Here is a 27,928-nt window from a genome sequence, read left to right on the forward strand (position 1 = left end):
GCCACTATCTCGGCGCCGTGAATAAATCCACGGAGGAACTGTATAATACTTCTCCATTATACGCCGCAGGGTATAATCGTTTCTTTGAGCACTGATAAGGCCTCGTTACCGACGTACCCGGGAACTCGTCGCTGGAGAACGGGGATAAGGTGCATCCAGCGATCGGGTTCCCAATGTGGAACCTGAAGGCACCGTGAAACAAAGCTCCGGATTCTACGAGTGGGTCGTAGCCGAGAAGAAGGGCCGACGTTAAGTTTGGGATCCGGATGAGAGTAACCGCCAAGGGGCACGAGGGAACCGAGGGGAACATCCCCAGGCGGTCCCTGTTCATGGTCGTGGACCAGACTTGTGGAATCCCCTTGGGCCCTACTTCCAGGACACGGGGACTTTCGCCGATGCGACGAGAGGACCGGCCACGTTCGGGGAGCAAACTAGCCGCATCGGCAGCATCCCTTAGCTCGACTTAGATCCGCTAGATGATCCATCCCCGTTGCTCCATTTCCCGCGCAGCCAGCCGTTGGCTGTCGGGCGGTTCCTCAAGAATGCGTGCCACGTCGTCGAGGCTATTCTGGAAACCCGAGGGCTGCGACCTCTTTAGGAAAGTGCTCAGGTGAGACGAGATCGGTCGTCCGGGCACATCGCTGAAGAAAACGAGCCTCGAGGGACCTAGACTCCAAGGGGTGGTCTCCTTCTTGGAGGCTTATGGAGCTGGAAGACTGGGATCATCGGAGAAGGCGATCGAATGATTTTTGGGTACACTGGGTCGGAACGGATCCTAAAGATCTAGGCTCTGGGATGTGCGGACTGGGGATTGTAAAGGGAAACGGGGATCCTCGGCAGAGAAGTTCAGCAGAGAGGGACGCTGCAAACCTCGTTACCGATCAAAGCCCGAGTACCCAGCCCCAATCCAGACACCGTTGCCATCGACAACCCCAGAAGTGGATGGCGCCTGCCTCCTGGTGTTGCACCCTTTCATTTAGCTCGGCCTGATTCGCGTCGATCCTTGCCCGGGGGTAACGAAGCCAATTCCAGCCCCGCTGGAAACGATCGCGGGTCTGCCGGGAGGAAGAGCGAACTAGGGGTGGAAAGCGGGACATGGGAAGACCCAGAGGAAGACCCCTGAAAAATTTCCCCAGGCCTGGGGAACATTGGCGCTCCTTGGAAGATTTAACGCCGAACCGTTCATCCAGCTGGTGCCTCGGGAAAGCTAGGACTCGCCGAGGGGGAACGAACCGGTGAACTTTAAACCAAGATCTAGGAGGTGGTTCGCCGATAAACGGAGAAGCGATCCGTGGTTCGATCGCCGAGTCGTCCTTACTCCGGAGCCCTCGACGTCCCTCCGCGTTCAAGGCGAACGATCGAAAGAGCCAAGGTTCACGCGACGCGGCTTCCGTATCGATCAGCGACAGCAGAAACGGAAACGTCGCACGTGTCCGTCGCCAGTTAACGACTTCTCCAACACTTCGGAACCGTAAAACCAAGCGCGAGGGAGGGAAGAGCGGAATGGTCAGGGGAAGCGGGGTACCAGGATCCAGGATACTCCATCAACCCCCAGGGGGACATTTCGGTGGTCGACTGGTGATCGATCCTTGATCGATTCAGGTCCTGGACTGGACAGGGATTATCCTCGCAAGTGCCCTTGATCGGGACCTGGACACGTAACCAGGCGACCCCTGGGAACCCCATCTAGAGTCCACCCAGGACCATGTTCCCGGCGAGGGTCGGACTACATTTCGCGAAGCTGAACCTAACCTCGTCGGGCCAGGGACCCCTCGTCTGCCCTGGGAGGTCGGCATGCTGCAGGTTGCCATGCTAGGCAGCTCGGCAGGACAAGGGCGACCAGAGTGGAACCCAGGGTCCTACTCCCGACGACGTTCCCCCTGCTCGAGGATGAACCGCGACGAGCAGGAGACCCTCTTCCGGCAGAGCCGGCAGCTTACGCAGATCGTGCCTGCGAGGGAGGACCTCGTCCTCAGCGTCCTCAAGGCCCCGATAAACCAGCAACACCAGCAACGCCAGCCCTACCGACACTCGCAGTACCAAACCCAGCAACCCCAGCAGTCCCAGGAGCATCGCTTCAACTGCCAAGCCCATCCTAATCACAAGGAGACCCTCCACCAAGGTAACTTCCGGACATTTTGGATCCTATCTCGAAGCTGCTGGTCGAGATATGGGACTTCGATCTTTGGAGCTGATGCTGCTCCCCAGCCTTGCTTTGTGGTTGACTTTCTGGGTCCCTCGGAAACTTTGATGGAGATCGGAAAATAGGAATGTTTGATCAGCCACACTTTTCAACGCTATGTGGTTTAGGGTCTGGCCAGCTTCCTGGACAGGGAACATCCCGATTAATGTTCTGAGCAAATTTAGGAGGTGAATGTCTCGAAAATTAGGATTTCTTGGCTGGGGAATATGGTTGCCGTCATGGGGATGGGGATTTTTTTATATTAATCAGGGGGTTTGTCCTGGTGAAGTGGAATCTGATAGTATCTGATTATGAGGTGTTTTAAGGTGGATGATGACTCAAGACGTCACGACTCTTTGGGCAACTGGTCGAAAACTTCTCGATGGAGTCTCGGGGGAAAAAGTCGATAACGTCAGGGAACTTAATGCTGCCGACAAACTCGATAACGAGAGCTCCGATAACCCGGGGGCTTCGACGGAATCCGATAGATTTCTTCGGGCTATCGAGTTTTCGCGACCTCCTCTTCTTTTTTTCGGACTCGGCAGGTCCATTAGAGGGCTTGGTCACCGCGGACAATGTCTGATTTTCCCGATAAAATGACAATCCCTTATTTCACTAATGAAGTTTAACAGAGAGATATTAAGATATCTCTGTGATAAGGTTAGAAAGGGTTAACGGGGCTATCATTCGACATCGAAATGACCGAAATCCCGCGACGGGGGATCAAGTTGCGGATAGGTTTACACGGGGAGGATTTAGCTCCACGATTAATCCCCAGTCGCCATGTTGGCTTTCCAAGAGAGGGAGATGCGCCTCCTGTCGGCCCTATAATCCCTTGTCAATGGAATCTACTTATCAGAGGTTAATCGAGCCCATTGACGCGGAAAGTCCACGATAGGTCACGGGGGAAAACGCCATTCGTTCCGGGTAGGACTTTGAGGTTAGAACCCGGGGAACTACCGAACGACCTACTGCTTGAAAACCATGGCGTCATAAACGAGTTTTACGGAGTTCGCCCTGTAAATCTCGTTAAAGCCAGTCAAGATGATGCGCCGCTGGTTACTGCACCTTACGTGAAATCGAGCGACGACTTTGACAAAGAGCCAGAAAAAAAAAAAAATGACGTACGCGTAATTTTTACGTATCAAAGGTAACCAATAATTGAGTGTGGCAATTTACGTGGGTATTTATATCGTCTGCAATGTGCGTTGACATCGGGGGCTAAGCCATTCGGGAAAAGCGTAGAATTTCGGGATTTCGGGATTTCGGATGCGGAGGAACGTAAGGGATGAAGGACAAGGAACGTAAATTGTGATAAACCTGCGGAGGAAGAGGCGGGCCATCCCCGAGGCTATTCTTAGAGCATGGCGTGCGTACCGAGAGTTGAATGTTTCGTTAACAAGCACTCTCGGTACTTTCGTGCCTCGCTGGAGAACGCACGAGCCCTAACAGTAGGTCACCGCTTTCCGACGCCATTTTTCAACGTCGAGATTCCTCTTAAATCCCCCTAGCTCGTTACTTCCGGGGGCATTTTGGAATTTCAAAATTCCAACAGAACCGAAATTATTAAGGGTTGGGCAGTTTGGAAGCATTGGAAACCTGGAAATCGCCCTGGAAAGAACCCCATCCGAATCGGCGCTTTTCGTCTGCAGAATAATCGACCGCCGCCATTTTGGAGTACCGTGTCGATGCAATAGATATTTTAATTATCAGCAATGAGACTCGTTTAACCCGATAGACTTAATCGGTGGGCTCTAAAATGATCTAAAAACACCCTTTTAGGCGACGAGCCCATTTAAACCGGGTTTTCGTTCCCCGGTTTATCGACCGCCTCAAAGATGGCGACGACACCCGTTGATCTTTCGTGTTTATCTTGCCACCTTTTTCCTCCGGTTTCCTGTACCCTGAATTCTTTATGAACGTTCATCGGCGATCGATCCCTGCCGACCGATAAAGTGACACGGTCCTCCCTATCTGGACACTCTACAGGGTGGCTCATGTCCCCCGTCTAGCGTCTATTTTCTGATAAAAGGGAATTCATTCTACAGGGTGGCTCATGCCCCTCGTCTGGCGTCGATTTGCCGATAAAAAGGAACGTTTATTGGCAAATCGATCGCCGTTGCCCTCGGTCGGACTTTCCACCCCTTTCGACTCGAAACGCGTTCCTTCGTTATCCCCGATACATGTCCGCTCATTTTCGAGAAGTTCTGCCCAGTGGTCGAGATTAACGAGCCCGTTTCTCGCCCGATAACGACCGCCACTATTATCAGACCAATCCGGACATCTAATTAAACCATAATCCGGGAATTGATATCGGGTTTCCTTTATCAACGCGGACCCCCCGGATAGGAATCAACTAACGATTAAGGCGATGTGAAAGTGGGATCAGAGAGGACCGGATGATATCGCTTAGGAGGCACGAAAGTCGAGATAAAAATTAATAAGAAAAATTCCATGGATGCCAGGAAAGAGAAGTGTCGGGCTTCTAGTTTTTCAGAAGTAGAAAGGCGATTTAAAAGATTACTCGGTAATTGGGCCGAAGGATCGGGAAATTCGGACGAGCCGAAATGGCGGACCGGGTCTGCAATCTTCCGGAAGCCGGAAGTGTTTGTCCGGGGGCTGCACTAATTTCTAATTGCTTCCCTGTTTCCAACCCCCGTCGTTAAACTTAACGGCTAGCCAAGCTTTGCCTACGAAGCTGGTTTTACGGTTTTACGGTTTTCCAGAGAGACGTTTTACGGTCTCCGCCCGAGCTCCGGAGGGGAAGTGAACATGTGAATGAATCTGTCTTCCTGGGAAAATCTGCTCTCCTCTGAAGACCTCCCGGAAAATCTTATGATAAAAAATGAAAAGCACAGATTTAGGAAGAAATTGAAGAAAAGGAAGTGATACCGGTATTAAACCAAAGAATACGATATGTATAGAGACGAATACGAGTCGCAGGAGTCAAGGGGGAGGATCTGGGGCGAAGCACCGAAAACCACCCCGGGGATGATGTACACGGCCGTGCAGGATATCAATTGCGTTTGCCGGGACATATTGGACGTCCGAGACGTGATTTACGGGGGAATCCGAATCCACCTATCTCCTCCTTTTTCCATTCCTCCGCATTATGCCGGCATCGCCTTTCCATTTCGAGCCACCCCTGCCGCTTTATTACCTTCCTCCGTTACCAATTTACTCCCCGGGAAGACCCGGGAAAAGAATTGAAACCACCCTACTTGAAGCGTCCAGTTGTGCGACCCACTTGGCTGATCTGGCTCCGCGAAAAAATTCCACCGGTCAGCCAGTAAATGATGGATCGGGAAATTAGAGGCCAGGGGTATTAAAAACAACGGGGCCGTAGGTGTCACCGAGTAATTGAAGGATGCTCGCCTAACCCTAACCGAGTTATCCGGTATTGTGCGAAATTGGCGCGAGCTCTGGCGGTTCGCAAGGCGGATTCAATTGGGCCGGGTTTGGAGTCAGTCTATAAACGGATTTGCAGGATCTGGAAGGGAATGGCGACCGATTTCCGAAGGGATTGCTGATCCTTGCGAGAGAGAGGACCTTTTGTCCTGGACGAGTTAGTCGCGCTCCGATCATACTCCACCCTAAGAAGACTATTCCCGGATTCTCGTCATAAAAGTACTCCTGTAACCATGGGACCATTTTGCGTCCCTTTAATTGTGACTAAAAGAATTAAAACGAATTTCTAGTGCTTCATTAATTAGGTCCTTTAAATTGCGCACCGGGTGACGTTTCTATACCTCGAGTGGGTTAGGAATTTCTTCGGGGACGTGTTTAGCTTCCTTTTGCGAGGACTCCGAGACCTCGTCGTCTCCACGTTTCCATTATATCCGCGAAATTGTGCGACTAGCGAAAGGTCAAGATGGCGGCGGGGACGCCATTTACTCAGCGCGTCGCGTCGCCGTCGTTCCTCGGAAGGATCTCCTCTCCTGACATTTCCTCGGCAGAATTTTGCCGATTCCTCCGGCTGGGTTAGTTTCTTAGTCGGCGTGGCGGAAACTTTCCATGAAATTGGCCTCGCGAGTCGGCCATGAGTCCCTCAGACCTCGTCGTTCCCTAGGAGACGAAAAGTCAACCGCGTAATCGTCGCGACGCCTCCTCGGAGTTACAATCGCTCTTCAAGAGGTTCTAAGGAACTCCTTTTCCACGATACTTCCAAGTCAAGTTTCAAACCATACTGTCTAGTCTCAAACCATTCGGTAGACCCAGTTCTGAGAGACGTCTCATATTCGAGGCCTCTTTGACGTCACCTTCACATCAGCGTCCTCGACGACGCCACTTTGTCGTCAGGACGCTCCGTTTACGAAATACAAGAGCGACAGTAGACGTGGCCGTTGAAGACCGGCCTGATCTCTAAAGTTTCATCGAAATCAATGGAGATCGCCTCAAGTTTTCCCTGATAAGACTCTTCCAGTCGCCGGTCTTCAAAGTTCCGCGGACGCCGCCTTCCAAGTTCTGCCCTAATTCGAGAAGGTCCTTTGTAGCGTCCCCCCCGTAATGGCCATTAAAGATCGCAACGCGTCCCTCCGAGTTCCTCTTTTCCCGGTGGTCTCTTTGATTGCAAGTAGATAGAACTGCGTAAAGAACGGAAGAGGGTGAGGACAGAGTGGGGCATGTAAACGTAGAGACACGAGCGTCGCATTTAGGAAGGACGCCACTAACACGTGGGGGGTTCTCGGTTGAGGTTAGTTTCAGCCCCCTGTAATTAGCTCCAAATTAATCCGTCGAAGTGGATGCTGAAACATCCCGGATGTGTCCTATAACTGTCGGAAAAAGCTACGAAGATACCCCCAGAGGTAAACCCAGGGATCCGGAAAGCCTGGCAAATTTTTCCCTAATTAGCGAACGCGCCCCCGCAAATAAATAGATCTGAAAAATGCACCCCATAATGTATTTTTTATGCGGGGAAAATAATATAGGCACAATAAGTTCAGATGAGAACTTTCGGGAAAGTTTAGAGACGGAACGTTCCTCTCATATTTTCTATGACGGATCTCTTCTTCTCTGGCATTGTCTCCTCCATTTTTATCTTTTATCAGCTTTATGGAGACGACGGAAGGGAAGCTTGTGACTTCATACGGCGAGGATAGGGATTGGACGGGTCCTTGACAAAACGTGCGCTTAAGGACTCCGGGTGATGTATTAAAAGCCGAAAATGGAACGATTGGGTCTTTGCTTCGGCTCGCTGCCGAAACGGGACGGAACGGCCGCAGGCCAGAAAGGGAGAAAACGATTCGGGGTGGGCTGGGCCGATTCGTCGGGATTTCTCCCCGATGGCTCTGAATACTGCAACTCTTATCTGCCAGGCCCGTGACATCCCTGAGCTATTCCAGAGACGTTCAACTAATGCCTGGTCGGAGTGTCGTCAATTATTCAGATAACACCTTGTTCGAATTGCGACACCAACCCACGTACTCGCTCCCCAAACTTCAGGGTGTACATCCCCTGAGATACTTCACCGTGGAGGCCTCCTCCCCTGAACTTGAAAGTTTAAACCAATCCGTACTTTTCGAGACATTCACCAATACCTAGGCATTACCGCCAATGTGGCACACACACACACTTAACGATCAGTCGTGGGCATTAAATCCGTGCAAACCACTTGATGCAACTTCAACTAACCCGCGGATGATGAATAAACTCACACGGTTTAATTTGCCACCCCAATTAATCCGCGCCATGTTCGCAGTTTAGAAAAATTGAACAAAGGGTTCCGTGTGTGTTAAAGTGTTCATCGGTCCTTGGTTCGACAATAGAGATCGAGGGAAGGAAATTAAATGCCCGATGGTAGGATGTTTCGAGTAGAATAGAGTGGTAGCGACCAAGAACTTGTGTGTTAATCGTGTGGTTGGGAGCAGAGCAACTAGCTCGGTTCATCCGAACCACTACGACGGCTAAGTATATAAATATCTAGATATTCTTGCCAAGTACATAGGCCCAATTTCCCATGATATACTCCAAACCACACAATTCACGGGTCCGGGTGTAGCCACTACCAGATCGAGGTTAGGAAGTTCTGGGCACCGCGTCGTCCCTAGCAGTTAGAGGATGAGAATTAGTGCCGGAGGGGACGTCTCCTCGGCGAGCGTCTCAATCTCCCCGAGTCTCCGAAGTTTCCGAGGTTCCCCGGGTCTCGCATCAGGCGTCTAGAGTCGAGAACACCTCCCCCAGGTCGGGCGTTCAGCAACGAAAGTCTTCCACGAAGCAAGGAGCAGGGCAATAGGCTGTCGGAGAAGCGCTGCAGCGCCGCGGCCGCCTACGCTGCCCTCCAGGGCAGCGAAGACGAGCTCGTCGCTGCGGACCCCGAGGAGGTAGCCCTGAAGACCCCAGGAAGCGAGACCGAGGACACGGACACCGGGGCACCGCCGGAAGAGCCGGCCAGGAGGTTCACCTTCCTGCGGAGGTTCCGCTCGCCCCGGTTCGCCGAGGCCCATCACAAACGCGTCCCGACCCCCTTGAAGCGGAAACACAGAAGGAGGCGCAGCAAGGGCGACATCATCGGCCCCGAAGACGACGACGTCGACGGGGTCGGCGAGGTACCACCCAGCCCCAATCCACGTGGCGTCCCGGACCCCTACTACCCCATCTATCTGCCCATCGACCAGGCCTTCAAGGCCAAGTACGTGTTCCACCACAAGAAGGGCAAGACCTTCCAGGAGAGGCTCTACGTCTTCCTGGAGCACCAGGGAGGATGGCTCTGCTGCGTCTACCACATCACTGTGTGAGTACGTTGTGCGGGGTCCCACTTTCGGGGCCCACCTCGACACTACAACTTCCCGTTTACTTTTATTAACCGTAAGGAGACTTCCGACTACAAAGGCTCCCTATCTCGAGGGACAATCATGGCTCGAGGCGTTGTACTTATAGCGACTACTTAAAGCAATCGATAGCTTCTTCGGAAGCGTTCATGATAACGAGTCCACCCTCTGATGAAGTGCCCATTGTGGCAAGTCCCCGCCGAGTAAAAAGACGGCGCGAACGGAAGCGACCAGACGTATCGATTGGGATATCACTTACTTCGGTCGGGTTAACAAAATTCCAGAAGTCTGCCTTCCTTTAACTTACGATTGTAAGTCATTAGAATTTAAGACGGCGATGTGGAAGCATCGAACGTTTCGCTGATAAAGGCCGGAATTAATCAAACCCGGTGTCGTTCCGCTCGTTTTGCACGATTAGGAAACCAGAACGTGGGGTATCATTTTCATTTCCCGGCTGGGGCTCGGAAAACTTTCCACCTGTTATAGGTTACGCGTCCGACAGTTCCAAACTGTTATCATGGAGTTCGAGAAGAGAGTTAATCGCTTCCCGGTTTTCGATCTCGGCGAGACTCTTCCTTACCTCGCGGAAAGTTTACCCGGGTTCTCGGTAAACCGATCGAGCATTAACAAGACTTTGGACAATGATGAGCGCCAACTTTGCCAACTATCGGTTAAACTGCTTTTCCAGGACGAGTGCTAGGACCTTCTCTATACCCTCCACATTCGCGTCGTCGAGTTTGAAACGATTCGGTACACCCATAGAAAGGTTTCATCAACGGATGCCGGTTTCATATCCCCTTAAGGGGATCGTTCATGAAACTTATCCCCGAACTTAGTGCACCGAATCGTATCAAACTACAACGTGAAAGTAGAGGCCCTAAGCTAGGCCCCTGAAACTCATGAAATTTCATATTTTCATAAAAAAATATTGAAAACCTCTATATAGAAATTTCTAAAAAATTGAAATTTTACGGGCGTCGGTACCTTCTTCACAGCTTTCATATTCACATTGTCGAGTTTAACACGATTCGGTACACTCGGTTCGGAGGAAAGTTTCATAAACTAGATTTTTTCGGGGCACTTTCGTGTCACCTTAAGGGGAGAGATTGGAGCTGAAATTTGTAGGTCTTGTAAATCCGAGAAGTCGAAAATTCGTGGATCGTTTCGAAGCTCCGCATCGACGGTTAACGAGTCGATCGCGCCCTGATAAGGGTGTAATTAACGAGCCAGCGACTGCAGATAGCCCGTAATTAGGGATGCACGCTTGCGGTAATGACGGTTGACATTTAATTCCACTGATTCGAATCGGCACGACATCGAGCATCGAGGAATCGATCTCGCTCTGCCGGTCTCGTGTAATCGCAGAGGGTTGAATCTATATGCGAGGTCATCAATTATCCACCCCCGTGGGAAAAAAAAAAGAAAAAGAAAAGGAAACACCGCATGATTCCTCATTATCTACTCGAAATGATGAAAATGGATTCCTTAAACACTCCTCTCTTTCTTTATAAATAAATTAGAATTGGCTCGGTAATTTTTTTTGTTTTCTTTTCCGGTCGCAAAAAAAATTGTTCACCTGCTCGGGGCTGCATTTAATTGCCCACCTGAGCAATTAGCATTCCACGGTGGTACAATCTACGCATTCGTCCGCATCCCTGGAGCAGTTTGGAGGTTTTCGGAGCCCTGGGGCTGCAATCACCAATTGCGCAATTCCTCCCCCGAGGCTTCGGGGGTGGGTTTTCAATTTAAACTGCGTATGCAGGAGCGGTACAAAGAAAGTCATTGCGAGAGAGTCCCCTTGCACTTTTCACCGAGGAGGAGATACTAAGAGAGTTCTTTTTCACCCTTTTGCTCGGAGCCCCAACCCCTGATTGACTTTTCGTTCGGTGTGGTTGCCGAAAGAGGGATGTGTCGGTACATAGAAACCGTGTTTATCCTGGTAAGGATAACAGCAACGGCAGGTGAGTGTAAGTGTGCACAGGTGAACAGGTGCACAGAGGGGTAGTACCTAGCCCTTCGGTTACCTTTGAAGAGCCGTCGAACCTCGTAGCAATTTCCTTCCTACCTTGAAATATTTCCGCCATTGCTTTATACAGTCGTCGAGATCTCTTCCAGCCCGACCCTTTGTTTCTGCCTTTATTTCCCCTCGTTTCCAATTTCCCTCGCTCGGTTTCCCCGGTTAATCGATCCCTCCCCGTCTTTCCGCAGCGGAACGTCCGCGTCCCTTTCCGGGATATATCCTCGACGGAACCCTGCGACACCTCGTAATTGCAGACATTTAGATGGTAACCGGGAGTAGAGAAATTAAATTCAAACAAATGACCATTTTACGTTTACACCGAAATGGTCCATCCGAAGGAACGGAAATCCTACGACTTTTTCCGAGACACCTTAAACCAGCCGTGTAAACGGATGGGCGATTCGAATATCTCCCTTGTAGGGGAGAGAAGGAAGAGGAGGATCACTCCGACGGGATCCTGGATAAGAGGAACGGACCCTGAAGACCGTGTCACATGGTGGACGCGTCTTCGTTCTACTTGCCTCCGCGATTACAAGCGAAGGGCAGGGGTTTACGAGGGACTTAAACTCATCCCCGAGTGCACATGCAGTACGCAATGCAATATACTTAAGCTTATAGGATTACCACGTCGAGGCTCAAAGTATCCAACCGGGGGTGCTCGGTGAATCTTTCAACCCGCAGGAAACGATGCTATTCATCTCGGAAGACCCGAAGAAGACGTGCCCGAGAAGTGAGGCAATGGCCTCCTCGTCATCTTCGACCCTGAAGAAGAATTGAGAAAAAAAAAAATACCTCTCGCCCTCTCCACGATCACTAATTAAATTATCGCTTTACTAGTTCATTAAGGGGGGCTGAAAGTGACATCAGAGGGGCCGATCGTTCATGAAACTCTTAGCCGAACCGGACATACCGAATCATTTCAAACTTTACCACGTGAATATGGACACTATAAACAATGAAATTGCAAAATTTCCACGTGTGTCAAAATACGGAAATCGTCGCGAATAGCGAGAGGAAGACGTCTAGGTGGACGCGCCATGCTTCTTGCACCCCATAAATAGTCAGACCCAGTTTTAAGAGGCACGAAGCTCTTTTCTCCACTTTTTTTTTTTCTTTGCGGGCCGGTCTAGTGCACCTACAATTTATCGGCTTGTTTTGGCCCCAGAATGGCGCACGTAGGTACCATTAACGAAGGTGGCCGGGCCGAAGGTGGAATACCTTAAAGGTAGCGTGCCGGAAGTCCATAATTCCGATGCACGTACATCAATCTATCCCCGGGTCACCTTGATTGACCTAGAGCGATTGCACCCCCGCAATGGCCATTCCTTTAAACCCCTCAAATGCATCCTTAAATCTGACAAAAATCGTCCCCTCGAATCTGAACAACGAACAAAAGGCCTCCATTACCTAAAAAAAAGTCCATCCGGAAAAATTAACCGCGGAGTTCATTCCAAAAGCAAGGGTTTAAAATAGTCCCCCCCCGTGGTGGAGTTTTCATACGGAAATTTACGGGAGTTTCCCTTGGAAATACATTAACCGTGTTAAGCACGAAACCCGCGTTTAATTATGTCGGGGAGGTTGTTTTTACGCCTGCCTTGTCTTTGTAATTTTGATAATGCCGAGAATTTCTCGAGTCTCTGGCGCAGGATAACGACGTCTTTTTTTTACCGCACATTTAGCGCAATAAGCGTAATGCATGTTCATCGCGTGAGGCCTGGACTGCTCTACGTACACATACGTGTACAGATATGTCTATGTACATGCAGATGAAAGCCATGCATTTATGCCTCATAATTTATGGTTTAACCAGGGCTTGACAGAGATAATATGACCGAAAGCCGGATCCGATGGAAATCTGTATTAACGAGGATGTTCTTTAGAATTCTGCCAGGGCGAAAAGATTCATCAAGGATTAATTCCGAGCTTTTCAGGTTATGAACGGAAGAGAGTCGTTATGTAAGTATCTTAAACGGCGTAATCCCTGGCAGACATGATGGACGATTTCCTAGCGTATGCAAATTTCCTGAACGAGAGGCAGGAGAATTGTCGAAAAAAAAATAAAATAAAAATAGATGAAAAATGGCGGGATGATAATTCCGAAAAATCCTTTGAGCTATCCAATTGATGTTTCTTACGTGTACTTGTCCCTTCCGCCTCTGGAGGCAAGAAAAAAAAAAATGAAGAGAGACTCTCGGGGCGGGCGAAGGAATTTAATATTAAATCTCTTCTGTACCTCTCGGTGGAAAGTGGATGTAGTGCGATCGCGAGGCCGCTTATTATTCATGGGGGGATTTTCGAGAGTGTACTCACGAAGAAAAGGTTATTATCGTCTTTACATAGAGGGATCCGATTTACCGCGACGGCTGATTAACCCGACCGAAGACGCCGTCATTTCTCCGTTTCCCTGATATTACCTTCTTAACTCTCGGATTAAACCTTCGGAAATTGAAAACCAAGTACCGGAGTTAAATTAGGGGTATAATTCGTTAAGTATTATCCGTTTTTTCGGATATTTCAATGCGAAGAAAAGCGCGGGGGTCGCGCGACGATCAGGCCGCCTCGGCCGCCATTTTCTTTTTCAGAACTGAAAATCTCTCCCGCTCCATGAAACATCTAAACCTCGATTTCTCGCTCCCATCCTGCGGGATGCGTTCGTATAAATATATATTCAATAATGTGCACCGGATTTAACGCTTCAATAATATACAGGGCAATTTTCCAGAACCTTTAACATTTCACGAGTGGAGGCCGCGGAATAAACGTGGAAACTGTTTCCGCGAGTCTGCGAACCTCGGGCCCGAACTTTCGAGGCTCTCCAGAAGGCACATCTCTCCCCGTGGAAGCCCGAGAATTAATTAAGTCCATGGAAACGCGCCGCCGTGAATAATAAAAAATTCGGATGTTTATTCGCGCTCGTTTGCCTTTCTGTTTCAGGTTCGTCGTGGTGTTGGTCTGTATAATATTCAGCGCTCTCTCTACGATAGACGAGTTCAGTAATTTCGCGAACGAGACCTTATTTTGGATGGTGAGTCGCTCATTAAGTGTCCAAATAAAAAAAAAATATATACAGGGAATCATGTCTTATTTTTTTTTTTTCCTTCTTTTCACTCTAACGATAAACTGCATATAAGTGCGCACAGATCTCGTTAGAGATGTTGAATTTTCCCCTGGATCTTATTTCCCTTTAATTTCCTGCCGCTTCCCCCGCAACGTGGGCGGATATTTATTTCGGCCTCGGTTTCCTTGATTTTTTTTTCCCCATTTTCCTAGGAACTCCCAGTTCTTCTCGTGCACCGCCATCAATCCTTCCATCGGCCGATATTAAGTCCCTCCATTCCGGGGACCATCTTTCATTCTCATAATAGTTCCATCGACTATTTGTATCGTCGAGCTTTTCCAAGCTCCACTCGGCTGTGCAAATCGAAGAATACACTTTCTCGGTTCATTTGTGATCCCCGCAGCGGCGCAATGTCGATTTCATCCCCAAACCCTCGATATGGGTTTCCCTGGGAAATAAGCTCCAGATGATGCTCCCTTAAAAAACAATCCGACAAGTAATGTCACCACTTCGCCTCAGTTGTGTCTTTCACCTCGGTCAATTTTCCCTCCAGGAAATATGTCTGGTGGTGTTTTTTGGAGCGGAATACCTGGTCCGACTTTGGAGTGCAGGATGCAGGTCCAAGTACATGGGGTACTACGGTCGTCTTCGGTTTATACGGAAACCCATATGTATTATAGGTAATAACAAGTTATAATGGGAAATTTTTGGCGGCGATCTTTTAACGGTGAATCATTCACGATGGATATCTTGTCAGGATATGTATATCTTAATTCTCTTTTAGATTTGATAGTAGTGGTCGCGTCCATGGTGGTGCTTTCCGTGGGAAGCAATGGCCAAGTTTTCGCAGCCTCGGCGATGAGGGGCATCCGATTCCTGCAGATCCTGCGAATGCTCCACGTGGACAGACAAGGAGGAAGCTGGCGGCTCCTGGGCTCGGTGCTTTTCATACATCGCCAGGTGAGCCGGTAATTGCATGGGGGAATCCACCCCCAGGGGTTCTTTTTCCCCCAGGAAAACTGCTGATCCCGCTCCCGTACCTCGGTCGTCTTCCACGTTGGAAACGCATCGACGTTTCGATCCCATTCGGATACAAACGTCTCCCGAGAGAAAGATTTCATTTAACCGCAGGCATTTCCCTCCAATTTTCCAGGAACTGATCACCACCCTGTACATCGGATTCCTGGGGCTGATTTTCAGCAGTTACTTCGTCTACCTCGCCGAAAAGGACGCCGTAGGTCCAGGTGGACGAAACGACTTCTCGACCTACCCCGACGCACTTTGGTGGGGCGTGGTAAATAAAAAGACTAGACAATAAACCAGAAACATTATCCTAATTTTCTACCCTCAATTCCGGCAATTCGCTTTAACCAGCCATTCCGAGAAGGAATTGATTTCACCCCGTGATCCCCCCTTTTTTTTAATCAGTCGATCCCGATACGGATGTCCGATATGTACGTACAAAAGCTAGTTAAAATGAAACGCTAGAGAGTACACCGATCCAAAATGGAGAGAGCGATGGCACTTTTCGTTTCGCCCGGAAAAAAAATATTCCCTGCCAACGAAATCCTCCGACCCGCGGTAGCGTCACATCCGTTTTATTCCTTTTCCCATTTTTTTTTTATATTGCCACCGATTGCGCAGGGTTGTAAAAACATGCTTGAAAAATTTCACGCAAAGTCCAACGTCGGAATAAGAATTTAATTAAAGCATGGGAACAAACCCCTTAACGATGTATGGCGGGGATGCTCGTCATAGAATTTAATTGCGCGACCAGATGGTTATTCTCACGATTAAATTCCACCGTTAAAGGGTTAATGAGGTTCTTTCCATTGATTTTCAGATCACGGTAACGACGATCGGCTATGGGGACACGGTGCCGCAAACCTGGATAGGGAAAATCGTGGCGGCCTGCTTCAGCGTCTTCGCAATTTCGTTTTTCGCTCTCCCAGCCGTAAGTGTGGGGAATAAAAAGTGGTATCCAAAAGGCGATCCCTTGGGGCCGATTTGACCGAATTTCTAGATCCGCGTGTGTACAATGGCGGACACGAATGCCTCCCCTGCAGACACGGCATCGCCTGTGCAGGATGGGAGGGCATTGATGTCTCCCAGCGTACGACTCCGCCGTAATTTCCATTATTAATTCATTTTATAATTTTATTTATCATCTTAAGGGCATCCTGGGTTCAGGGTTCGCCTTAAAGGTGCAGCAGAAACAACGTCAGAAGCACTTCAACCGACAGATACCAGCTGCCGCCATGTTGATCCAGTGCCTATGGCGCTGTTACGCCGCCGACAAGGCAATCAACAGTGTCGCCACTTGGAACATCTACATCAAGGACCCGACTCCTGCAGGCCAGCCAACAACGCCCCTCGGAAAGGTGATTTTTTCTCATCCGTCGATTATTGCCCCATCTCTCTATTGTAGACGGACTCGCCTAGTTGTTGACTGTTGGTGTTCTATGTTGCTTACGGTGTTCGTCGACGTTGGGACGAGGAACGGTTGTTATTCGTTAGCGGAATACCCTTTCGCGAATCTCCGGAAAATGTCTGAAGGGTCCTTAAAAACGGTGCTTCTTAACCTGACCTAACCTAACCTTTTCTTTTAATTCCGCAGATCCCACTGAAACAGCCCAGAGATCCTATTCTCGAGTTCATGCGGTTCTCTTTCGCGTACGAATAGATTCGCATGAAAAGTACTTTTTTTTTTTTACACATGTTGAACGTCAGAAAAACAACGCAAGATTTAGATTGCGTGACGTAGAAAGGGTTAAGAACCGCCGTAGACTCTTGCAGACTTCCGCAGATTTCTGGAGATTCATAAAGATTTCGGCAGATCCATGAAAAGTAACGACAACGTCATGAAACCTGCCCCTGCGAAAAATCGCAGACTAGGAGTGCATTATCAAATCAGTTAATCGGTCATAATTTCTTTTCAATGACTAGGTCTTAAGGTGACATGAACAGTGACGTTAGAGTTCTCGTTTATGAGACTTCTCGTCGAACTTTGTGCAAGCAAAGTTTCATAAACGAGACCTCTTAGTCGTCACTATCACATCGCCTTAAATTTGCTCTTGCAAGATGTGCGAAAAGTGCAAGACCAAAACCAAGATGAATTTCTTATCGTCGAGATTTCTTGAAGATGAACTAATACGAGACAAAGGGCAACACCGAGACTTACTTTGGTCATCGCTACTTGATACTATACAATGTTCCCTGTTAATCGAATTTACAGCATGGAGTAGATGTTAATCGGTTACCTCCAGAACGATGTAAAAAGTTTCAAAGGTACATCGCGGTTGGATAAGGATCGTAGACACTCCTGGTTAACAGTCTCCCCCCCGACGTGTAATCCTTATCATTTGGCGTGAACGTTAAGACTCTTCCGTTAGGTAAACACCGCACAAAATGTCTGCACCCTCCACAAACGCCATAGCCACCTCCGCCAACACAAAATTTGCATCACTTAGCAATAACGCTCTTAAAGGCGATACAAAAGTACCATAGAAAATATCTCGTTTACGAAGTTCCTTCGTCCTTTTCGAACAAGTAGAGTCGAACAGAGACCCGAGATCGCTCCGAATCCTTTATTTCCCGCGTGAAAAAGTGAAAAAGGCAAAAATATGGGGGAAACTAAAAAACGTTACCAGATTTTCCAGTGAATCGCGCGGCTGACGAGGGATCCTCGATTCTGCAATTTCGCGGCACGAGCGATAACGACGGTAATGCCGTAAACGTTTCGGACGATAATCGAGGTAAAGAAATTACGGACTCGGAGAATCAGGTCGGGATTTTTTAATGCACCGGAGGAGCAGAGGTTATTCCGCCGAATCCGGCATTCCCTCTGCCAGTAGATATCCGATAATAATTATGCCCATCTCGGCCGAATGCGGACCAATGAAGCGCCAGGAATCGAATCACCGGCGCACTGCTTTGAACCAACATCTATCGGTCGCATAAATAGATTATGTATCCGGTGGGATTTTTAAAAACCTCTCTCACGGGCCCAGGAATCGCGTTATCGGTGAAATCGCCGATCGAGATTTCGAAAATAGTCATTTCTTCATCCCCGCCGAACGTAATGGTCATATGTCATTTCTAACATTTCGCCATTATTGTGAGGAATGTTTCGTTTAATTAGAATCTCCACTTTTGACAACAAAATTCCCGTCCCACGTATTTCTAGGCCAAATTCATTTTTCCAACAAATACAATAATCCCTTTCGGTCTTTACTTTTGGCCGCGAGATTTCAAAGTTACAAAACCATAACTTCGAGGGTTTACGGAGGTAGCCAAAAGTTTACAGCAAGATGGAATTCCTCTAAGGGCCTGTCACGTAAAGGGCTCAAGTCTCAAGGGAGCAAATTCCGAGTTTTCGGAATCTCGACGTGTAATTTGAAAATCTAGTACACCACATCCAAGGGAATATACAAGAATTGAAATGTACAGGAAATAAAAGTCCCCGAACACATCACCAGCGTGCTTAAAATATCTCTCGTAACATTTCACTCGTATGCACCGCGACTTTCGACATATCAAAAAAGTACAACAAATTCATACAATTTCGCTTTGAAAGAAAAAAAATATATATATTAAAAAGAAAAAAAAAAACATCCCGTCATTGATTTCCGTTCGCATTGATGAAATGAATCTGATATCTTTCAGTTGATTTGTGTAAAGAAGATGGTATGTAAATTAGATTTATGTCGACTCCTCTACTTGTGCATGTTTTATTTATCCGACTTTGACACTTTTCTTTTCCACGCGTGACTTCAATTTCTAATACATAAAAATTCTCACTCCGTCCATGATACCGCCGAACCCCCCGAAAATAAAACAACATTAGACATAATAAATATTCTATGAAAATTGTCACCAGAATGGAGAATTTTTTTTATATCCGAATGTACTGCAACTTTTGACAGGAACATGTCTGACATTCTGCTGCATCTTGACATCTAGACGTATCGCTGTACAGTTAATTTAACATTCGGAGGTGTATAGTATCTACCGTGCGTTTGTTAAGGCCTTTATCACGTAAATGTCAAAAGTTGCGGCGAAATACAACAATTCCTAACTGGAACAACACGTGGAAGGCCAAAAATCGGGTCGGATCTTTAACCGGACGCATCATGAGCAACGTTAAACATGTCAACGGGAACCGACCTAAAATTTACGTTAACAAACTTCACGACCCCGAAACACGGAAGTTAGGACTTCCGGAAAGCCTCGTGTACGGTTTTCACCCTTCGGTTGTTCGGTCCTTCTACAACTCTGACACCACTTAGCATGGCGGCGACCCGATACGAAAATATTAACAACACCCCGAGACAAGTACTCGAAACAAGTAGAAATTACTCCGCTGTACCGTTAATAACCCCTAATCACTGGATCAATGATCGTTTCTCCGTTGTTCGAGCACGTAGTGCCTGAAATTACCCTCTACATCAAGTAGGCTAATCATTCGAGACGTCAAACCATTAACAAGTTCGCACTCTCCTGCAAGTGGATCGTATTTTGGAAATATCGCCTCAAGGGTGATAGACATGTAAAAACGCGTTCTACAAAAATTGTTTCCAACATGACAAGGAACATCTTTTGTCCGGGATGTTTTTCTACGGCGAGCTTCGTTTTAGCATGAAACCGCGTTTCCTTTCGCGGCGCGTTGTTCCAGCGACATCGCTCGCGTGAACAACTGGAGGTTTCGACGTTCGTGTAATGTAATAAAAAAAATCGTGTACATGGACAAATGTATCAGAAATATGTACAGTCGATTACAGGTTCAAGCAAAAGAAACTATGACGGAAAAAGTACTTATTCTTCGAGCTGAACCGCGATACTTGGTCTGCAGCAGATCCGCTTGGCAGGAAGCGGAACTTGTTTGACTATTTTGCACCGTTCTATCCTCCCCTCTGTACGAAAAAATCTTCAACACGGTAACTCGACGTCCACTCGTTGTGCTTAATCGCTTTTAACATTACACGGATACACACTGCCAGCATGAAACTGTCCGTTAAACTCCCCCTTTGGCACGCTTCGTTACGTCTGCAGTATATCTGTCCCGTAGAAACGACGAACACGATTTCCGGTGCATGTTTTACGGTTTTTCGTATGCATGCTTAGCCTACCGGATGCAGAAAACGAGGTCCGAGTAGAGGAACTTGCGATCGACGAACCTATCGGTTAATAAATCACTTCTAATGGACGGAAACGCAAACTACCTCGCGGGACCATCGCCGCCATTTTGGTTCTCGACGCATCATTTATTGCGACATCGTTATTAAACATTAGCAACGAGTAATGTGAAAATGTCAAGAATCGGGTTGGTCCCGTGTTTCCGGGACGGAAAGTACGCGACCAAGGTTCGTCGGTCGCGTTTCCTCCGCGAAGTCGATCGAAACTCGACCTGGCCCACCAGGTGGCACCCGGGGACGGGTCCTCGCCGAGCAGCTCTCTCTCTCTCTAGGGTAGTGCATGATCGTTTGCCGTGTTGTAACGGGAGGGCACCGGGGGCTCAGTCTCTGATGATCCAGGTCGCAAAGAAGGCGAGCGTCCTCAAGAGGCGGAAGTCGCGCAACCGGATGGACGTCCAGCAGCCTGCGCAATCGGCGGGTGCGCAGGTCCCTGGTCCCGCTGGACCGGCTGCTGGGAGTCAGGGCGACGCGCAAAGAGCCGACAACGAGGGTGACGTCGTCTTCTACATGGAGGAACCCAAGGCAGGAACACCGAACAGGGCCAGAAGAGACAACCGGTGAGGGCCCCGCGCGGTATCCACATCCCATGGAAAGAAATGGGGTTTAAACAGTGAACCGCAATCGGTTCCTGAAAATTGTCGCAAAAAAAAAGGATGGACAATTTTATGAATTGTGCGTACAGATCTTGAAACCCATTCCCGTGGTCGGGAGCAAGAACGCTTGCCGATACCATTTTCACTTTTCCAATCGATGGGCATAACCTCGAAATATCGTTTCCGTAAATAGAGAAAGAAAAACGGATTTTCCCCCATTTCTCTCCAATAGGTCTGGTCATCGTTAGAACTCAGCTTGGTAGCCTCTAGAGGAGGCTTCCTCGTCCATCGGACGGAAGAAGAGTTAGGACGAATCCGGAAGTAACGACGGAAACGTTTATATTTTGACAAAAGTTGGGTTCGCGTTGATAAGAAATCGATCCCGGTATCGATGGGCGAGCCTAGAAGTCGGGTTTCCTCCCCGACGGGAGGTTGCACTTCCTGGAGTAAAAGACGACCCGACCCATCCCCATCCCCCGGGACGAGACGAACGATCCCAGAGAGCGTTCCATCTCGACCGGGCCATCCTTCACGATTATCGGGCCGGGAAGTCCACCAGGGTTCTCCGTCCGATCGAGGAACGCTTCCTCTGGAGAGGGCTAGAATTTCGGGGAGGAACTTGGAGTGTGTTAGTGCGAGTAGGGTGTTTCCCATATCCAGGGGCAGTCTCTTCACCTCGCAGACGAGCTCCGTCACGGAAGCCGCAAGCGACGAGATCGACATCGACATAGAGGAGCCTCAAAGAGTCACCACGTGAGTTTTACATCCTTATTTTACTTCCTTCGTTTAAATCCCTCTCCTCGCGACACGAAAAAAGAGCGCCTCTCTCTCTCTCTCGGCTCGGAATAAAGAGACGATTAGTGGTGTGCGTGCAGAGCAATGTCACATTCGGTAAAAGCCTTTCTCTGGCGTGCCTAAGTGCTTTCCACCACTCCATTATGCGATCTACCTACCGACCTACATCGTCGAACTCACTATTTATACAGGCCTTTTTTGAGCACTTTTCCACCTCACATCGTCCCTCGTCAAACGTTCTCTCTCTCTCTCCCTTTTCATCCCAAGTCGCGTATACGTCCTGATATTTGGAGCAAACAATTATTATTATTAATATAAAACACCCCTCGACCACACCGGCAGATTGCGCGGACTCTAGATAAGTCAGAAATTGTCCAGAAATTTTGCGATTAACATTTAAATAAATTATTCCATCGAAGTTTCATGAATGACCGGACCTTAGGGCCTCCACGATCAAGGGATGGAATCTGAAAAGATTCGGTCCATCCATTGAAAAAATATTTCATAAAGGGGACACTTAATGGCGGCTCATACGAGAGAGATACATTTTCTTCCCGGTTAATATTTGCAGAAAATTCCTGGATAGGTATTTATGGATGGGGTGTCCCTAGGAGTCGACTTTGCCTCTAAAAGGGCACGTCTAGGGGTTTACGGCCTGATAAAAATTGCCTGTACCTATCTCTGGACACGGTGGACGTTAAAGTAACGTAAAAGTGCCTAATGGGAGGCGTTAAAGTCTCCCTAATGCCTCGCTCGATGGGACGCCCCCGTGATCGAAAGAAACGCTGAGCGCGGAAATGCAATTCCAGGTTGACGGAGACCCATCGGAACGCGATAAGGGCGATAAGGAAGATCAAATACTTCGTGGCAAGGAGGAAGTTCCAGGAGGCGCGTAAACCGTACGACGTGCGCGACGTCATAGAGCAATACAGCCAGGGACACTTGAACATGATGGTGCGAATCAAGGTAATGGTTTTTCGTTAACCGCTCCCTTCCCACATTTTAGCCTTCCAAGGGACACCGGGAAAGAGCCGTTCTTATCATCCCGGGTACAAAAATTTGAGATCCTGATACTAAATCGTTAATACGTGCGCAATTTAACTCGTCCAATCTGCAAAGTGCTTTTCCAAGATGGCCCCCGTCTGGCCAGTTTCGCGTACACGAGTCTTGAGAGACATTTCACGTATTACCATCGTGTATACTTTGTAAAAACAGTGCTCGGTGCTGATATAACAATGGGCCGTTAAACACAACTTGGAAACAGTATATCCCGCGTTGAGTTTCAAGGCCCGTTTACGCGGCCGCGCCGAACCGAGAAACTCGAGGTGATAAGGATATTAATTACGAACGTTCTCCTCGCAGGAGCTGCAGAGGAGGCTGGACCAGACTCTCGGGAAACCGGGAAGTTATCTCGCGGGAATCGATCGAGCTGGTAACGTGAAACCGATGACGATCGGGGCGCGTCTCTACCGCGTCGAGCAGCAGGTGAGCCGCCATCTTGGTTCCATCCGGAAGACGTTCATTCCGTTTATTCGCGACCCCGCTTAACTTTACATCCCCTGGGACCCCGTAGCATCCAAGCACCCGATATTTCCCAAAGAAGCGCCCTTAAGAGCATTTTATGAATATCGAACACTAAACCCCGTGACGCCACATTTATTTTCCTCGGCATCGAGACGATATCTAAAAATCGAGAAAAATGAAGGTGACGAAGGTAGGAAAAATCGGGGGAAAAAAAAAATATCGCAGACAGTTTGCAAACCACGCGGGTACTTTGCAAGCTTATTTAGCCTCCTTAAGGTGAGGTTAGGTCATTACGAGCTGCCAGTGGAGGAGCCCGATCGCGTAATTGACCGAACGACTTAACGAGGCCTCGGAGGACGCTCAATTCTGCGCTCCATCGAGCATTAAAAGGTTTTCAGGAAAATTGGAACACGTGAGCGTAGTACCCACGGAAAACCCATTTCCCGACAGCCGTTCGGCCCTGAAGGCGGTTCTCATCGCGGCATTCGGCGTCGAGATAGTCGAAACCAAGCTGGACGAACTTCGGACCGAACTCGTCATCCCTGTTCGCCGACCCCGAGGTCGAAGTGCACGTAGAAAAATTAATTCATCGTCGTAACAATTTACCGACAAACGATCTTACCGCAAGTGGAAACCCTTCCCTCTCTCCTAGAATATCTACAGCTCGATGCATTGACAGTATCATCGCACCTTTCGCGATATGAAAAGAGCGATATATCAGATTCTATTAATAAATTACTCAAATGTCGAACGCAACCCTCGATACGACACGGCGGCCATTTGCAGTCCAAAATGGCGGCGGTCTCATCCTCACCTCTGGGTCGCGGTTAACGATCTAGTATTATTTATAGAATCCCGCGATTGGACCTCGAATTAATTCCCATTTCTGCTTACAGCTGTCCGTGATGGACAAGAAATTGGACCAGCTGGTCTACGTATTGAACGCCGTGGCGCAAAAACAGCAGATCCCCCTGAGAAGTATCGAGGACGACGTCTAGCGAAGCGCCGCCATATTGGTAGCACAAGGCCGCCGATCTATCAGCACCTTCACAACGGACGTATGAATTGGCGGCGAGAAGAAAGAAAAAAAGAAAGAAACTTAATATCCAAGGCAATATATTCTGACCAATCGAGAAATGCGTCCCCGTCGGGCCCGTCGCACTGATGCGGAAGTGCCTTTCGTCGTTGCTTCTACTTCCTGCCTATTCCTTTTTCCTCGAAGGCGAGATATAAAGGTACTTCTTCCAGTAACAGTTACAAGTATCGCGCAACGAGCTCGCACTGATAAAAATCCCCCTGTAAATTTACGTACTCGGTCGTTGGTTATTTTTATGCCTAATTTACATTGCCAGTAATATCACAATCAGCGTCTAATTTAATTTATAGGGAATTACATTTAATTCAAGTAAAAGTTCACCGATACGGTGAATATACAGTGCCATGGGTATCTGCACATTTGAGAATTTACAATTTTCCCATTTTACGCCTTTCTGGGTTAAACTTCAGTTATGAGGCCGTAAAATGATGCTTGAACAATTGAATTCGGGCATGAAACGTTGAATTTATCCAAAATCAAGAGTCATTGGAGTCACCGCGATTTCTGTCCGTGTCGCGTGTCCGGGAAGTTTAATATAAAACGGGTGATATAGCTAGTTTAAGCATGTAAAATAGACCTCTCTGTGAATTTATAAATAATTAGCCGTACGATCTACTTTAAAGGGAACCGTAGGAGACTCGCTTACGTGCAGGACGAATTAACCGCGACATTTTTTTTACGTAGCGAATTTACGAAGGCGTTTTACTACTTATGCATACGCGTATAAACACACTCACGTATATCTATATATATGAACAAATTAATGCATGCGTAATTACACACAGGCATATATCACGACGTAGAGCCAAATACTCAAGGAGGGGCGTGGGCAAAGAGTACTTTTAATTCACGATTTTAATTAAATAATTGATTAAGACTTTAATTTACTTTTGGACAAAACGATTGCAAACGGTGGCGAGGCATCGCAATAAACCGGCAGTTGAGATACATATCGTACAATTTATACAGCCGCAAGTCAACAAGACTCTGCCAACAAAGTCGAAAATATGACCCTTAAAAAGTCTCAATGGCCATCGCGACGCCGCATTTTCCTCCGCCCTTAGCAGCCATGAATTATTAACTAATTATTAAACGCGAACTCGTAGAGTTACAAAAAAAAAAAAGAAAAACATCTTAATACAATTTAGATGTAATATATTTAGCCTCGACGCGTAAGCCAGAAAATTCTTAATTACGATCTTATCACCTTAAGGTGATATGAAAGTGGCGTCTGAGAAATTGACATTCTAAACTATTCAATTTGGAGAAAAGTTACTATACGCGAAATACACGGACGCCATTTTCGCACCGCCTTAATCTGCCAGTTCATTACGAGTATAAAAAAAGAAATCCGAGTAAGTGCGCGAATCTTGTTACGCGTCTCGATAAGCTAGGATAATAGCACAGCTAACTGATAAGGGATTATTTTTTAATCGATAATGCTTCAGCTTGTACATTGTACACTCTATGGTGCCTCTTCACTAAATCTACTCCGGTGTCACTTGACTAATAGTATTAGGAAGTTCACTCGTAATTTTAACGACAGCGTAACAATCACGAGGGTAATCGTAAGGGTAATCAACTAGAAATTGCGATCCCAAAAGTACGTAGACTTAATTAGAAAAATCAGGCGATTAGTCTCCACGATTCTCCGACATTAAGTTATCTCCATCCCTTTTAATTCCCACCGAAATTACCATCGAGATCCATTCGTTCAAGCACCGAAAGTTGATAATAATTTCAATAGTACACCGAGAGAAGAAAAAAAAAACATTCATTGAACCAAAGAAACATTTGACTCAAATAAACTCAAATAAATTGTCCTAACTCGACAAACAAATTGTTCCAATTGATTACTAAGAAAGGCTGCATCCAATTTATTCCGGCAAGGGTTAAACAATTATTCCTCGAATTAACAAAATATTTCTTCGGTTCAATTGGACATTGTTTCCCGGTGCAACAAATAATCGAGGAACGGGAAGAGGTTGTGTTCACTCGGCTTCGGATCGCCTTGGAATAACAATTTGCATTAATAACGAAGCGTCAACGTTAGATCGCAAGGACTATAATCCTTAGCCCGACAAAGTCCTTGTAGTGAATAAATAATAAAACACTCTTCGGCCATGAATATCGCCGGAATTGACACGTAGGATTTACGAAAGCTCGGCTGCTCGCAGCTTAGATTGTGATATCGCGCGAACTAGTTTATCTACAATACCGAAAATAGTTTATCTACTAACAATAATTAGAGCGATTCAGAGACGAGCGATTTGTTAGGTTGAAAAAAAAAAACAACTCGATGAAAAGTGAATCAAGGAATGGCTCTGAGAGTTTGGAGAAAAGTTTCATAAACGATCAATTCCTCAGATGCCACTTTCATACCGTCTTAATGCACTTGTTAGGACAATGCAAGTGCATCGGTAATTGTCCCGGTGCGCAAAGTATTTGTAGAGACGTCGCGGGAACACTATTGCAATACTACGGATATATACATATATTCTTCGGATAGTTAAAGTATATAAATCGCAATAATACCACGGAAGCGAATTATTCCGCAGCATCGGAGAAACATCCCAGATTACTTTCTAACACTGTGTACATAGAAATGCATCTTTTCTATTCGTAAACGTAAGAGATTGACGCGGTCGACATGTTCATTACCAGAAGATAAATAGGCATGTTGAACACATCGAATTGTTCGCCAATAGTAGGAGAGACCTAACACTAGTGGATTATGTGTTTACACATTAAGATTCAAAGATCAAATTAGACGTAGCTAATATTAATCACTTGCGCCTAACGTATTAATCAGGTTTTTACTCTCCTTGATATCGATCAAACTGTTACTTTTCCAATTATTTTCTACGCGAATGAATTCTCAACATCGTTATTTCGCTCGACGCGGATATGAACGAATCTCTCCATTCTACTTTCCCTATCATTGTAATTCTTTTTTCCATCGACTTAAGGGGGGTACGAAAGTGCCGTCAAAGAGGCGTTTATGAAACTTTTCTTTAATTTTTCATAAAAATTTATAAAAATATCCACAAACAAATTTAAAGGAAATTCAAGTTTCACGAGTTACCTTGGAGGGTATCTCCATATTCGTATTCTAATTTGAATCGATTAGGTACACCCGGCTCGGAGAAAAGTCTCATAAAGACCTCTTCGACGTCACTTTGAACTTCACCTTAAGTGAGTCTTCGAACGCCACGAACTATTTATTAAGTCTAGCATCTAGTACAACGCCTAAATCGTCGATCGAGACAAATTAAGCACGTATGCAAGATTGCCGTCATCTTCTGCTATTGCAACTTCCTGTACTGTGATTTCCCGGCGAAGTTTTGCGTTTGCCTCGAAGATGGATGAGACGATTTCGGGATTTCTTGGACGCAAGAGAATCATCGACAGCGATCGGCGCGTTTTTTATTTGCCAAGATAGCAGTTCAAGACGTACCGACACGTGGTTAATGAAACGTCACACGTCGAATCTTGAGTATCAAATTAAAAAAAAAAAAAAGAATGTGAAAATGGCAATGAAGATTTCCTCTCGATTTCATCCATTTTCGTGGATTTTCGCGGAACCGCAACGCGTCGCCCTGTAAATACGTTGAATTTTGATACGACTGGATTCGTATTCGACGAATGAGAGGATTAATAGGAGGAATGAATGAGAAAGAGACGAGGAGACTGAAAAGT

The 27,928-nt window shown here is 47.3% G+C and overlaps 1 protein-coding gene across 1 annotated transcript; it reads left to right on the plus strand.

Annotated features, from left to right (window-relative positions):
- Nucleotides 1–1,794: 1,794 nt before the first annotated feature.
- On the plus strand, nt 1,795–25,984 carry LOC105702557 (potassium voltage-gated channel subfamily KQT member 1). The gene is made up of 14 exons (XM_023432335.1): nt 1,795–2,122; nt 8,363–8,912; nt 13,904–14,012; nt 14,581–14,707; nt 14,812–14,987; nt 15,181–15,321; nt 15,871–15,981; nt 16,202–16,408; nt 18,693–18,713; nt 20,546–20,778; nt 21,475–21,567; nt 22,419–22,575; nt 22,972–23,094; nt 24,030–25,984. The coding sequence occupies exons 1-14, from the start codon at nt 1,795–1,797 to the stop codon at nt 24,129–24,131; spliced, it is 2,478 nt and encodes an 825-aa protein (XP_023288103.1). The 3' UTR covers nt 24,132–25,984.
- Nucleotides 25,985–27,928: the final 1,944 nt, after the last annotated feature.

The sequence above is a fragment of the Orussus abietinus genome, unplaced genomic scaffold, assembly GCF_000612105.2.
Source record: "Orussus abietinus isolate OABI.00-Male unplaced genomic scaffold, Oabi_2.0 scaffold50, whole genome shotgun sequence".
Classification (NCBI taxonomy): Eukaryota; Metazoa; Arthropoda; class Insecta; order Hymenoptera; family Orussidae; genus Orussus; species Orussus abietinus.

Bases quoted from the DNA above. Each gene is read 5' to 3' on its own strand.
- LOC105702557 (XM_023432335.1), top strand. From the start codon at position 1,795: ATGCTGCAGGTTGCCATGCTAGGCAGCTCGGCAGGACAAGGGCGACCA. The intron at 8,913-13,903 runs GTGAGTACGTTG...TTTCTGTTTCAG, and splicing joins TGCGTCTACCACATCACTGT to GTTCGTCGTGGTGTTGGTCT. The intron at 14,708-14,811 runs GTAATAACAAGT...ATTCTCTTTTAG, and splicing joins GAAACCCATATGTATTATAG to ATTTGATAGTAGTGGTCGCG.